A 13,922-nucleotide genomic window follows, 5' to 3' on the forward strand; every position below is an offset into this window, starting at 1 on the left:
CAGATTTCTGCTCTGTCAGTGTGGTTTCAGCGGCCGCTGGCCACCCACTCGCTGGTTAAGACCTTCCTTCAAGGGGTCTTACGTATTAGACCTCCAGTTAAATCAACGCTTTGTCCGTGGGATTTAAATCTTGTTCTGTCAAGTTTACAGAAACAACCGTTTGAGCCGTTGGCTGATATTCCTTTGGTTCTACTGACAAGGAAGTTAGTATTTTTGGTTGCCATAGTTTCCGCAAGAAGAGTTTCGGAGCTGGCAGCCTTATCCTGTAAGGAACCATATCTTGTTTTTCATAAGGACAGGGTCGTTCTCCGCCCTCATCCTTCCTTCCTTCCGAAGGTCATATCCAGTTTTCATTTGAACCAGGATTTGGTATTACCATCCTTCTTCCCTAAACCTACTTCCAGAAAGGAAGGGTTGCTGCATACCTTGGATATTGTCAGGGCCATGAAGGCCTATCTTAAAGCTACAAAGAAGATCCGGAAGACAGATGTGCTGTTCATTCTACCGGATGGGCCCAAGAAGGGGCAGGCAGCTGCAAAGTCCACCATTTCTAGGTGGATTAAGCAATTAATCACTCAGGCCTACGGCTTGAAAGGGTTGCCTCCTCCAGTATCATTAAAGGCTCATTCTACTAGAGCCATGGGCGCCTCCTGGGCAGCACACCACCAGATCTCTATGGCTCAAGTTTGCAAGGCGGCAACCTGGTCTTCTGTCCACACGTTTACAAAATTCTACAAGTTGGACGTAAGAAGGAATACTGATACTGCCTTCGGGCAGGCAGTGCTGCAGGCTGCAGTTTGAGACCCTCGGATTCCGGGGGCTCCTCTTGTTCGAGTTAAATTTAAAAATTGTATTTCTTTCTCGTACATCACGGGACACAGAGCGGCATATTCATTACTAGTGGGTTATATGGAGTACCTTCAGGTGATGGACACTGGCAATCTCAAACAGGAAGTGCCCCTCCCTATATAACCCCCTCCCATAGGAGGAGTACCTCAGTTTTTTCGCCAGTGTCTTAGGTGTTGGTGCACGTTGAGGCTGTGCCTGTAGTAGTCCTTGGGACCAGGGCCAGCTGACCGGATCCGTCCAAGGTGCTTCATAGCCAAAGTGGACGGTACCCGGGCCCCAATTCGTGGATGGGGTTTTGCCTATAATGCCTCTCCTTGGAGGGCTGGACCCTGGGTTCCAGGTCTGGTTTCTAACCTAGAGAATACCTGTTGCCAGTGGTGCTGTATAGGTCCAGGTTGTGGTGTTCTTTTAAGACCCCAGTCCCTGAAGGTCTATGACCATACCCACGGTGAAGGGTGAAGATTGGGCCTCTTGCAGAGCAATACCCTGCGGCGTGGAAAGGTAAGCAGGGGGCCTACGGAACTTGGTTTGTCAGTAGGCTTCCTACAGGGGATTCTTGGGCAGCCTATTTATGCCTCTGTGCATGGGCAAAGGAGAACCACAAAGTTTTCAAACGGGATGGCTCAAAACACCCAGGTATAGTTCCCCTGGCTGGGCTAGTAGGCTGCTGCTGCTTCTGTCACAAGGAGGGCCTTTTTTTGGGCAGGGTGTTCCACAGAGAAGGAACCATACCATTAGGGAGACAGTTTAAAGCTTCCCTTTTACCTGTGTCTGCTGCTCCAGCGTCTAAGGTCCTGGTGTCTCCTCTCCACATGGCTTCCTGCTTCCCCTAGCGGCGTTTGACGCGCGCGCGTGCGCACGCTTTTACTTATCTGTGCGCGCGCATACGCGGCGGTGCTGCGGGGAGGGGGCGGTTGACGCCGGACGGCTCCTCCCCCCTGCACACAGGGAGGATAAATCCTGGAGGGCTGTTCAGTCTGTAAAGGCTGTGAGGGGACACGGAGCAGCGATGCTGGCTACAGCATAGGAAGGTTTGACAGAGCTTTCTGGCACAGTGACACCCGGTGGCAGTTGTGGGAAGTACACCTTACTAAGGAGCCTCTGGCTTAAAAGTTTGCATTCAAGCCTGTGTACTAAGCAGCGCCTTTGAACACTTAGGGTGCTCACCTAGCCCAGCATTAGGGGGTCAATACCAGACAAAAAAAAAAAAAAAAAAAAAGATTTTTTCTGGTTGAAGCCCTTGGGGCTCAGTATTGATTTTCCCTTTTTATAGGTTATGGGAGGTTTGGAGTCCCTCTAACATTACCCTATCCTATTGTTTCACATTTATTTGATTATATGTGTATTTTCTCCAGCTATTACAGTCAGTTGTATACTAGCGGAGTGCCTCAGAATTTGTATATTATGGCTCCTAAGGGTGCAGGTAGCGCTAAGAACGCTAAAACGGTTAAAAAACCAAAAGGTTCTCCATTGGGCTGAGGATATCCAAAATCTAGTGGCCCCTACTACTCCGGAATGCCCGGAAGTTGTTGTCCTAGGTGAGCCATCAGGGTTGCTAGGTGCTATGGCTGGCCCTACTCAACCAGCTCCTTCCTATGTAACGGAAGAGATGTTAGCCTCCACCTTGGGTGGATTGGAAAGGAGGATGGCCGCTCTAATTACGGCATCTTTGGCAGGGAAGAAGCGGGTTAGATCCCCGTCTCCCAGGTCTGAGTCTCTGGAGGAGGATATCCTCTCCGACTGACGAGGGAGGTCAGGATCACCTTGACCATTTGGGTTCTGAGGATTCTACAATAGAGGAACCTTTTTCAGCTTCTCACGCAGAAAGACTGTGGGTTCAGTCCCTAACGGATATGGTGCGGTTGGCTTTTAAGATACCTGTGCCTCAGCCTCTGGCCTCCGCGGTATCCTCATTGGGCTCCCTGAAAGCGCCCCAAGCCAATTTGGTATTCCCGGTACATCCTTTGTTAAAGGACCTGATTTTTCAGGACTGGGCTAAGCCAGACAGGTAACCCTTAGAGGAAGAGTTTTCAAAGAGATGGGCTGTCCCTACTGTGGACGCAGCCATCTCATGTGTGAACAGATCTTTAACTTGCAGGTGTTTAAGGATCCGGTTGATAAACGCTTGGTAACATTACTTAAGGCCTCCTTTACTTCAGCAGGGGCGATAGTTCAGCCCGCTGTGGCTGCTATTGGAGTGGCCCAAGCATTATCAGATAAGACTAAGCAAATGCTTAAACTTATCCCTGCCCAGCAGGCAGAGGAATTTTGGATACACCCAAGGCTATACGCTTTACGGTGGATGCTATCAAGGACTCCATCCAGCAGGCGTCACGTTTATTCTTATTTCTAATCCATATGAGAAGGCTCTTATGGTTGAAGAATTGGGAGGCTGAGCCCCCGTGCAAAAAACTCCTGGTAGGGTTCCCTTCCATGGAGGACGTCTCTTCGGAGAAGACTTGGATAGATATATTCAGACTATATCAAGCGGCAAAAGCACTCTCTTGCCAGTCAAGAAGAAGGCGCGAGGGCCCGCATTTAGGCGCCAGCCCTCCCCGGGGCAGGGGCCCTCTAATACCAAACAGTATCGACGGCCTCCTGCAAGATCAGGCATTAACAATAAGCCGCAGGGCCAAGCCACTGGGGGCAAGAAGCAGTGGTACCGCAAGCCTGCGAAGCCAGCCCCCAAGTCGGCCCTATGAAGGGGCGCCCCCACCCACGATGGTGGGGGGAAGTGGTTCTAAGCAAGAGAAGGCCAACTGTTCGCCTATGTATGCGGCTACTAGGCAAGATGGTGGCCACATTCGAGGCGGTTCCGTACGCTCAGAGCCACACTCGCATCCTGCAGGCAGCCATCCTGTCAGCCTGGAGCAAGAGGCCTCAGGCCTTAGAAATTCCTTGGCCACTCTCACCAAGAGTGCGGCAAAGTCTAGCTTGGTGGTTAAACCCTCAGAATCTCCTGAAGGGAAAGACTTTCAGTCCTGTGACCTGGAAGATAGTAACCACAGACGCCAGCCTGATGGGCTGGGGAGCAATTTTGGATGGTTGCACTCGCCAGGGCTCTTGGGCAGCGGCAGAGAAGCAGTTGCCCATCAATATCTTGGAGCTCAGAGCTGCTCGACTAGCCCTCAGGGCTTGGACGTCCAAACTACAAGGGTTCCCGGTGAAAATACAATCGGACAATGCCACGGCGGTGGCATATATATAAATCACCAAGGGGGAACCAAGAGTCAAGCCGCTCAGAAAGAAGTGAGCTTGATTTTCTTGTGGGCAGAAGCCCATGTGCCCTGCATATCGGCTATATTCATTCCCGGAGTCGACAACCTACAGGCAGACTTCTTAAGTCGCCAGACTCTGTTGCCGGGGGAGTGGTCTCTGCATCCACAGGTCTTTCAGACACTCTGCCAGAAATGGGGAGTGCCGGACGTGGATATCATGGCATCGAGACTGAACAAGAAGCTAGACAGGTTCATGTCCCGCACAAGGGATCCCAGGGCCTGCGGAACCGATGCGTTAGTTTGCCCTTGGCATCAGTTCAAACTTCTTTATGCATTTTCCCCGCTCCAGTTACTACCCTGCCTGCTGCGCAGGATCAGGGTGGAGCACATACCAGTCTTCCTGGTAGCTCCAGCATGGCCCAGAAGGGCATGGTATTCACTAATCCTAAGGATGGTAGTGGGAGACCCTTGGACTCTTCCTCTACGGCCAGTACTGCTATCGCAAGGTCCGATCCTCCACCCTGCCTTACGGCATCTAAAGTTGACGGCCTGGAGGCTGAATCCCTGATTCTCAGGGGTAGAGGTCTGTCTCAGAAAGTAATCTCTACCCTAATCAGAGCCAGGAAACCGGTCTCTAGGGTGATTTATTACAGGGTCTGGAAGGCCTATGCAGGCTGGTGTGAGTCCAAGTTATGGCTTTCTCGTAAGTTTACCATCGATAGGGTATTAAGTTTTCTCCAGCTCGCAGTGGATAAAGGACTGGCATTAAGCACAATCAAAGGACAGATTTCAGCTTTGTCAGTATGGTTTCAGCGGCCGCTGGCCACCCACTCGCTGGTTAAGACCTTCATTCAAGGGGTCTTACGCATTAATCCTCCAGTTAAATCCCCGCTTTGTCCGTGGGATTTAAATCTTGTTCTGTCAAGTTTACAGAAACAACCTTTTGAGCCGTTGGCTGAAATTCCTTTGGTTTTACTGACAAGGAAGTTAGTATTTTTGGTCGCCATAGTTTCCGCCAGAAGAGTATCGGAACTGGCAGCCTTATCCTGTAAGGAACCATATCTTATTTTGCATAAGGACAAGGTCGTTCTCCGCCCTCATCCTTCCTTCCTACCAAAGGTTATATCCAGTTTTCATCTAAACCAGGATTTGGTATTACCATCCTTCTTTCCTAAACCTACTTCCAGAAAGGAAGGGTTGCTGCATACCTTGGATATTGTCAGGGCCATGAAGGCCTATCTTAAAGCTACAGAGAAGATCCGGAAAACAGATGTGTTGTTCATTTTACCGGATGGGCCCAAGAAGGGGCAGGCAACTGAAAAATCCACCATCGCAAGGTGGATTAAACAGTTAATCACTCAGGCCTACGGCTTGAAGGGGTTGCCTCCTCCGTTATCATTAAAGGCTCATTCTACTAGGGCCATGGGCGCCTCCTGGGCAGCACACCACCAGATCTCTATGGCTCAAGTTTGCAAGGCGGCAACCTGGTCTTCTGTCCACACGTTTACAAGGTTCTACCAGTTGGACGTAAGAAGGAATACTGATGCAGCCTTTGGGCAGGCAGTGCTGCGGGCTGCAGTTTGAGACCCTCGGATTCCGGGGGCTCCCTTTTGAGTAAAATTTAAAAATTTAAATTTATTTTTCTCAACTAAGTTGGATTTATTATGATTTGAGTATATCTCTAAATTAAATCCTTTTGTCTTGGGAAGATGTCTCCCTCCCTTCATTGTAAGCATTGCTTTGGGACATCCCACTAGTAATGAATATGCCGCTCTGTGTCCCGTGATGTACGAGAAAGAAAAAGGGATTTTTAATACAGCTTACCTGTAAAATCCTTTTCTTGGAGTACATCACGGGACACAGAGCTCCCACCCCTCTTATGGGGACCATTTTGGGAGGCATACTGCTTGCTACAAAACTGAGGTACTCCTCCTATGGGAGGGGGTTATATAGGGAGGGGCACTTCCTGTTTGAGATTGCCAGTGTCCATCACCTGAAGGTACTCCATATAACCCACTAGTAATGAATATGCCGCTCTGTGTCCCGTGATGTACTCCAAGAAAAGGATTTTACAGGTAAGCTGTATTAAAAATCCCTTTTTTTCTCAACTAAGTTGGATTTATTATGATTTGAGTATATCTCTAAATTAAATCCTTTTGTCTTGGAGATGTTCTCCCTCCCCTCATTGTAAGCATTGCTTTGGGACATCCCATATAGTAATGAATGCCGCTCTGTGTCCCGTGATGTACGATAAAGAAAAAGAGATTTTTAATACAGCTTACCTGTAAAATCTTTTTCTTGGAGTACATCACGGGACACAGAGCTCCCACCCCTCTTTTTTGAGGACCATTTTGGGAGGCATACTGCTTGCTACAAAACTGAGGTACTCCTCCTATGGGAGGGGGTTATATAGGGAGGGGCATTTCCTGTTTGAGATTGCCAGTGTCTACACCTGAAGGTACTCCATATAACCCATATAGTAATGAATGCCGCTCTGTGTCCCGTGATGTACTCCAAGAAAAAGATTTTACAGGTAAGCTGTATTAAAAATCTCTTTTTTGTGAATCTGGCCCTTAGGATCTAATGCCATCCGCTTAGTAGAATAAAACACTGTTAAGCCTCGTACACACGATTGGATATCTGATGGAATCTAAACCGATGTATTTTTTCGTCAGATATCCGATGAAGCTGACTTTCATCAGTCTTGCCTACACACCATCAGTCAAAAATCCGACTGTGCCAAAACACGGTGACATAAAAAACACGACGTGCTGAGAAAAATTAAGATCAATGCTTCCGAGCATGCGTCGACTTGATTCTGAGCATGTGTGGATCTTTGACCGATAGACTTCCACACAGGCGATCGTTTTTTTCTATCAGTTTTTATCCATAGGAAAAATTGAAAACATGTTCTTTTTTTTTTTTTTTCACCGATGGAAAACAAACCAATGGGGCCCACACACGATCGGTTTGTCCAATGAAAACAGTCCATCGGTCTGTTTCATGACATTCAGCCTACAGGAATCGCCATCTGTTTTGATTGGTGTCTATTAAAAAACTTCAGCCCCGGACCATTTTGCTGGTCAATGACCGGGCCACTTTTTGCAATTCGGCACTGCGTCGCTTTAACTGACAATTGCGCGGTCGTGCAACGTGGCTCCCAAACAAAATTGGCGTCATTTTTTTCCCACAAATAGAGATTTCTTTTGGTGGTATTTGATCACCTCTGCGGTTTTTATTTTTTGCGCTGTAAACAAAAATAGAGCGACAATTTTGAAAAAAAAAAAGAATCATTTTTACTTTTTGCTATAGAAAATATCCCCCAAAAATATATAAAAAAAACATTTTTTTCCCCTCAGTTTAGCCCGATACGTATTCTTCGACATATTTTTCGCCCCTAGTGGCTGAAATGCGAAATCACGTTATATTACGTGATTTCACGCAGCCGAGCCGACCTGCCGCCGTAAAACTGCGGCGGCTGGTAGGCTAGTGGTTAAAGGTTCTTTGCGGTACAAGCCAACGAATCTTAGTCCTCTGTGGTGTATTAATGTACTTACTGAACAGGAAAAACTGCACATAAAACTGTAGGATACACAATTAATAGCATGCAAAGTATAATAAAAATATGTCTACAATGTACAAACAATCTTCCTAGCAAATAAGCATGTACAATATGTATGCAATATATATACTAATTTGCTACTTAACTTCCATTGATGAAATCTTCTTCATGGTTCTTTCTCAAAGTCCAACTCAAAACTTGTTTCCACCAAAGTCTCTAGAACAAATCTTGCCTCTTTGTCTTCCAAAACGGCTCTGTCTCTCCTTGCCCAGCCTCATTCTCAGGACACAGCTCTATCAATCTCCCCCATCATCATCCTGTGTCCAATAATTACTGCCGGTCTGGGGAAATTTTGCACCCCTAGGATTTTTTTGCCCAGGGCAAATGCCCCTGTGGTCAACTCATGCTATGCCACTATACCTGTTCCAGATGAGCGAATCAGAATATTTTGTGGCCAGACTATTGGAATGACAGCCAGGGAACTAGCAGAGAGTTCAGCAATGGCAGCCTATACATGTCTCTCATAACATATGTACGTTAATGTATTGCTTGAAGCAGATATTTTAATTTGCACTGTACATCCAAATTTAGGTGGAATCAAGCACTGGCTGGGTTCTGACTATAGTCATGGAGATGTCGAAATATCCTCATATGTCATCTTGGCTCTGCTTTCTGACAAGATAATCGACCACAAAGATCTTGAACAAAGTGCTTATTCTGTCCATTGGCTTGCATCAAAACAAAATCCATGGGGTGGCTTCTACTCTTCTCAGGTTATATATTTGCTTTACAATACTCTATTTATTCTGATTATAACTGTTACTTTAGCACATAAGTGTACCTTGACGATCTCAGATTGATTAAAGCGGAGCTCCACCCTAAAGTGGAACTTCCACTCATCGAAACCCTCCCCCCAACGGTGTCACATTTGACACCTTTCAGGGGGGTGCAGATACCTGTCTAAAGACAGGTATTTGCACCCACTTCCGGGAGTCCTCTCTGCGGGGACTACGTTGCTTCCCGCCCCCCCCACGTTGTGTTCTTGGAAACACTCGGCTCCCAGAACACAACAGGGAACAGTGAGTACGGCGCTGCGCGACTCGCGCATGCGCCGTAGGGAATCGGACAGTGAAGCCGGAGCTGTTCACTTCCTGGTTCCCTCACCGAGGATGGCGGTGGGGGCAGCAGAGTCCTGGACTCCAGGACAGGTAAGTACCCTAATATTAAAAGTTGGCAGCTGCAGTATTTGTAGCTGCTGGCTTTTAATATTTTTTTTCCGGTGGAGATCTGCTTTAAGAAATCTTTCTTCCTGTTAAAGCAGAACTTAACTATATCTGAGAACCATAATCTGAAAATGCTGTTTAGTTCATGTTTAATATTCAAAGCAAGCTCACCCATCCATCCATTTCCAAGTGCTTTATTTTGTTGAGAAATTACTTGAAAAAAGCACCCCCTCCCCCCTAGCATTTCTAGCCACATTCATCTAGAGCAGGGGTGTCAAACTGGCGGCCCTCCAGCTGTTCCGAAACTACAAGTCCCATCATGCCTCTGCCTGTGAGAGTCATGCTTGTAACTGTTAGCCTTGCAATGCCTCATGGGACTTGTAGTTTTGCAACATCTGGAGGGCCGCCAGTTTGACACCCCTGATCTAGAGTAAGGGCAGAAGATTAATGTAGCATTTAGTTCCTTATATCCATCTGCCCTTAGCTCAGGCATACAAGCAGAAGGTTGTTCTTAGCTGAGAGCTCCCCTCCTCTAGATGAAAGAAAACAATTCCCATGAAGACTCCTGGGATGCATGACATCATTTTGACTTATGCCACAAACCAGGAAGCAACTAATGAAATGTAAAATAATAATGTAACTTAATAGTAATGTAAATATAATATACCTTCCTATCTATTTACTAAGGCTAGCAGCATAAGGATTAAAATAATTCATGCTGATTGAGAAAGTTTATTTCCTCTTTAAAGCGGTGGTTCACCCTCCATGACAACTTTTTAGCATAAAATGAGGCATAGTAGCGCGAGCTACAGTATGCCTGTCTTTAATTTTTTATCCCCGTACTCACTGTGCACTCGTATCGACAAGATTCCGACCCCCCTCGGGGAATGGGCGTTCCTATGGAGAGGGAAGGTGATTGACGGCCGGCTCTGGCACGTCACGCTCCCCGAAGACAGCCGGAACAGGTCTCGGCTCTTCACGGCGCTATACGGCGCCTGCGCACAGACTATGCGCAGGCGCCAAGTCCTATTTCCGGAGAAGCGTGACGTGCCAGAGACGGCCGTCAATCACCTTCTCTCTCCATAGGAACGCCCATTCCCCGAGGGGGGTCGGAATCTTGTCGCTACGAGTGCACAGTGAGTACGGGGATAAAAAAATAAAGACAGGCATACTGTAGCTCGCGCTACTATGCCTCATTTTATGCTAGAGGAAATTTTTTTTTTTTTTTTTTATTAATAGGGTGAACCCCCGCTTTAAGCATGGCAAAACACATTAGTAAGTGCTTGGCATCACCGTTGGCAGTAAAAATCATCATTGTCCATCTGCCATTCTACATTTCACTGCTGCGAATAGAAAGGAACCCACATTGGGTTGCAGGAATTTGATAATTATTAAAGTGTCACTAAACCCACATGCTGTTCATACTCACTCATTCACTATGAGATTTGTTTTCTGTAAAATACATGGTTGATCCTGCTATCTCCACCTTCTGTCCATGTCCCCAATTCAGCTAGGGATTTTGCAGCTGTGGTGGTAACTCTGCACATGCTCAGTTTTCTGTGATATTCTATGTTGAGCATTCCCTCCCTATCACATCTGAGCTGCCCATGTGACTATAGAGTCACTCAGGTGGGTGTATAGAGAGTGGTAAATGACCACTGAATCCCTCCCCCCTCTTCCATGCCCACTATCCAGCTAAACACAAAATGGGGGAGGGGTATTACATGTAGATTAATGGAGGCTTCGCCTCTTTCTTATTTTAAGACAGAGTGTGTGACTGGCAGAAATTCACCTACACCATGTTATTGCCAAAAAATAATAAAGACTTAATTTCAAATATATATTTGTATTATGATTTAAAACAATTTTTATTGATATTAAGCATTTATTTTTACACTGTATTCCAATGTTTTTTTTTTTGTTTGTTTTTTGAACATGTGACCAGCAGCAAAGGACTAGAAGCTCCTTCTGCTTAGGTTTCCCTGCATACAGGCTGTGAAAGATCTGGGTCATGTGACAGCTGTACGTATATCAATTAGAAAAAAGATACTTAGGTTTTTATTTTTAATAATTGCATCCACATACAGAAAGGCAAGGGACTTTTAGCTGGATTCAAAAAGATGCGCCTAACGTTAGGCATGCGTAGCATATCTCATATACGCTACGCCGCCGTAAGTTAGAGAGGCAAGTGCTGTATTCACAAAGCACTTGCGTCCTAAGTTACGGCGCTGTAGCGTAAATGTGCCGGCGTAAGCGCGCCTAATTCAAATTGTGAAGAGGTGGGCGTGTTTTATGCAAATAAAGCATGACCCCACGTAAATTACGTTTTTATCGAACGGCGCATGCGCCGTCCGTGGACGTATCCCAGTGCGCATGCTCCAAATTACGCCGCAAAGACTCATTGGTTTCGACGTGAACGTAAATTACGCCCAGCCCCATTCACGGACGACTTACGCAAACGATGTAAAAATTAAAAAATTTGACGTGGGACCGACGTCCATACTTAACATTGGCTGGGTCAGATTTTTGGTGGACTAACTTTACATCTGAAAACGCCTTACGTAAAAGGGCGTATCTTTACTGCGACGGGCAAGCGTACGTTCGTGAATAGGCGTATATCGCTGATTTACGCCTTCTAGGTGTAAATCAGCGTACACGCCCCTAGCGGCCGGCCTAAATAGACAGCTAAGATACGACAGCGCCCGCAGTCGTATCTTAGCTAGATTTAAGTGTATCTCAATTTGAGAATACACCTAAATTTACGACGGCGCAGATTCAGAGCATATCTACTGATACGCCGGCGTAAACCTCTCTGAATCTGGCTAAATTTAAATTAAACAGTGTGTACAGTGGAACCTCGGATTGCGAGTAACGCAGTTACCGAGTATTTCATAATACGAGCACTGTATTTAAAAAAATCCTGACTCGGTTTCCGAGTGTTATCTCGCAAAACAAGCAGGATTCAAGCCAAAGCGGTGTGCAATACTGTGTTTGGCCTGAGGTGGGGGGTGTCGGCACTGTTCGGAAATGCTCTTAAAATCTCGTAAATACTCAGCTCTCAAGCCTTTCCGAGGTTTTCTGAGTTCTGCCGAGGTGTCCTCTTCCGAGGTGACCTTTCCGAGTGATTCCGAGGCTCTCCATTGCCCCCCCCCCCCACCACTGGCCACATGCAGTATTGCATGCTATTGAAGTCAATGCGGAACAAATTATTTTCGTTTCCATTGACTTCAATGGGTAAACTTGCTTTGATATGCAAGTACTTTGTATTATGCTCGTAATCCAAGGTTCCACTGTATTTAGTATCACCAAGTATTAGTGTGATTAAAACTGCAGGAAGCATGTTTGTGTTCACTGTTGGGGTACACAAATATTTAGGCTGAGGTTTAGCTAAAAATATATTTTCTGTACAGCTTTAGTTGCATTACTGATTGCATGGTCTGAGGGAGAATGCATATAATATACAAAGTTGTGCAAATGGATAAATATGGAATTAAGTGACATTGTTTATTATTGATTTTATATGTTACAGGACACTACATTAGCTCTTCATGCTCTTGCTAAATATGCCAAGGCCGTCAACCACAAGAAGGGAGACTCAACTGTTATTATTGAAGGTGATTCAGGATTTCACCGAGAGGTTCACGTAACCAAGCAGAACAGCCTCCTTGTCCAAACAGTGGATCTGCCTAAAGTCCCAGGAACTTACACCGCCTCTATCAAAGGAGATGGCTGTGTTTACACTCAAGTGAGTAGAATGCTGTTATTTCCATCCGCCTTGAGCTCTCTAATGTTTCCAGAATGTAAAAATGGTAGATCTTGTTCCCCCTCTTAGGGGGGGGGGGGAAAGATTACCTATAAAACCTGCAGGTCGCCTATCAAATCCGAGTAAAGAGACAAAAAGGAAAAATAAGTTGATGTTATGTTATTAATGCCTTTTTTTTCTAGTTTTCAGCTCCCTGATGTACCAATAAAACATTAACCACTTGACCATTTTTTGCAATACGCCACTGCATTACTTTAACTGACAATTGCCTGTGGCGACATGGCTCCCAAACAAAATTGGCGTCCTTTGTTTCCCACAAATAGAGCTTTCTTTTGGTGGTAGAAAAAAATCAATAATTAAAAAAAAATAATTGTTTTACTTTCTGCTATAAAACATATGCAATGGAAAAATTTTTAAAAATCGAATTTCTTCATCAATTTAGGCCAATATATATTCTGTTTCAGATTTACCTGTCAGTGATCATAATGTTATGGCTGATCGGTGTATACAGTGGGTATGGAAAATAATCACCCCACGTTTTGTTGCTTTGCAGCTTGAAATGAAGACAGGCACACTTTTTGTTTTATCGAGCTGTAGTTACTCAGTGCAACTTATGCCGCGTACACACGATTGGAAATTCCGACAAGAAAACCGTGGATTTTTTCTGACGGAATTTTAGCTCAAACTTATGCTGCATACACACGGTCACACAAATCTTGTCGGAAATTCCGACCTTCAAGAACGCGGTGACTTACAAGACGTACGACGAGCCGAGATCAATGAAGTTTAATAGGCAGTTTGGCTCTTCTGCTTGATTCTGAGCATGCATGTTTTTTTGCACGTTGGAATTGCATACAGACGAGCGTAAAAATAGAGAACCAGCTCTCAATCCTTTCTTGTCGGAATTTCCGACTGTGTGTACACGACATAACTGTATGACATCCAAGTGAAAGATATAACACCAACATATCGGGAAAAAAATAAACAAAAATCAAAAACAGAATCACTGAGTTGAAAAAGTATCACCCCCCTTCTAAAATGACTTGTAAACACAATCAGGTGTAACTAATCACCTTCTCAATGGCGCACAAAGCTATTTGACATTCAACTGTGATCATCTGTGGTCATTTTGATTAGCTCAGCATGAAAATTGCTTTCCTGGAGCTTTTCAGTCCCTGGTAGTGCAACTGAAGCAAGCAATCAACTATGTGTGGCAAGACACTGTCAAAAGATCTCCTGCATAAAGTTGTGGCCAGGCACAAGTCAGGAGATAGATACTAAAGGCTTTGAAAGGCTTTATCCATGCC

At 45.6% G+C, this 13,922-nt stretch overlaps 1 protein-coding gene across 1 annotated transcript in view; it reads left to right on the forward strand.

The window, feature by feature from the left end:
- The window catches only part of LOC120946920 (alpha-2-macroglobulin-like protein 1), a 174,381-nt gene that overhangs the window by 133,198 nt on the left and 27,261 nt on the right, over positions 1 to 13,922 (forward strand). Inside the window, exons 29-30 of the mRNA XM_040361744.1 lie at positions 8,221 to 8,402; positions 12,382 to 12,597. Coding sequence (XP_040217678.1) covers positions 8,221 to 8,402; positions 12,382 to 12,597 — 398 coding nt within the window. The remainder of the gene's footprint in view (positions 1 to 8,220; positions 8,403 to 12,381; positions 12,598 to 13,922) is intronic.

Source organism: Rana temporaria, chromosome 8 (genome assembly GCF_905171775.1).
Source record: "Rana temporaria chromosome 8, aRanTem1.1, whole genome shotgun sequence".
Lineage (NCBI taxonomy): Eukaryota > Metazoa > Chordata > Amphibia > Anura > Ranidae > Rana > Rana temporaria.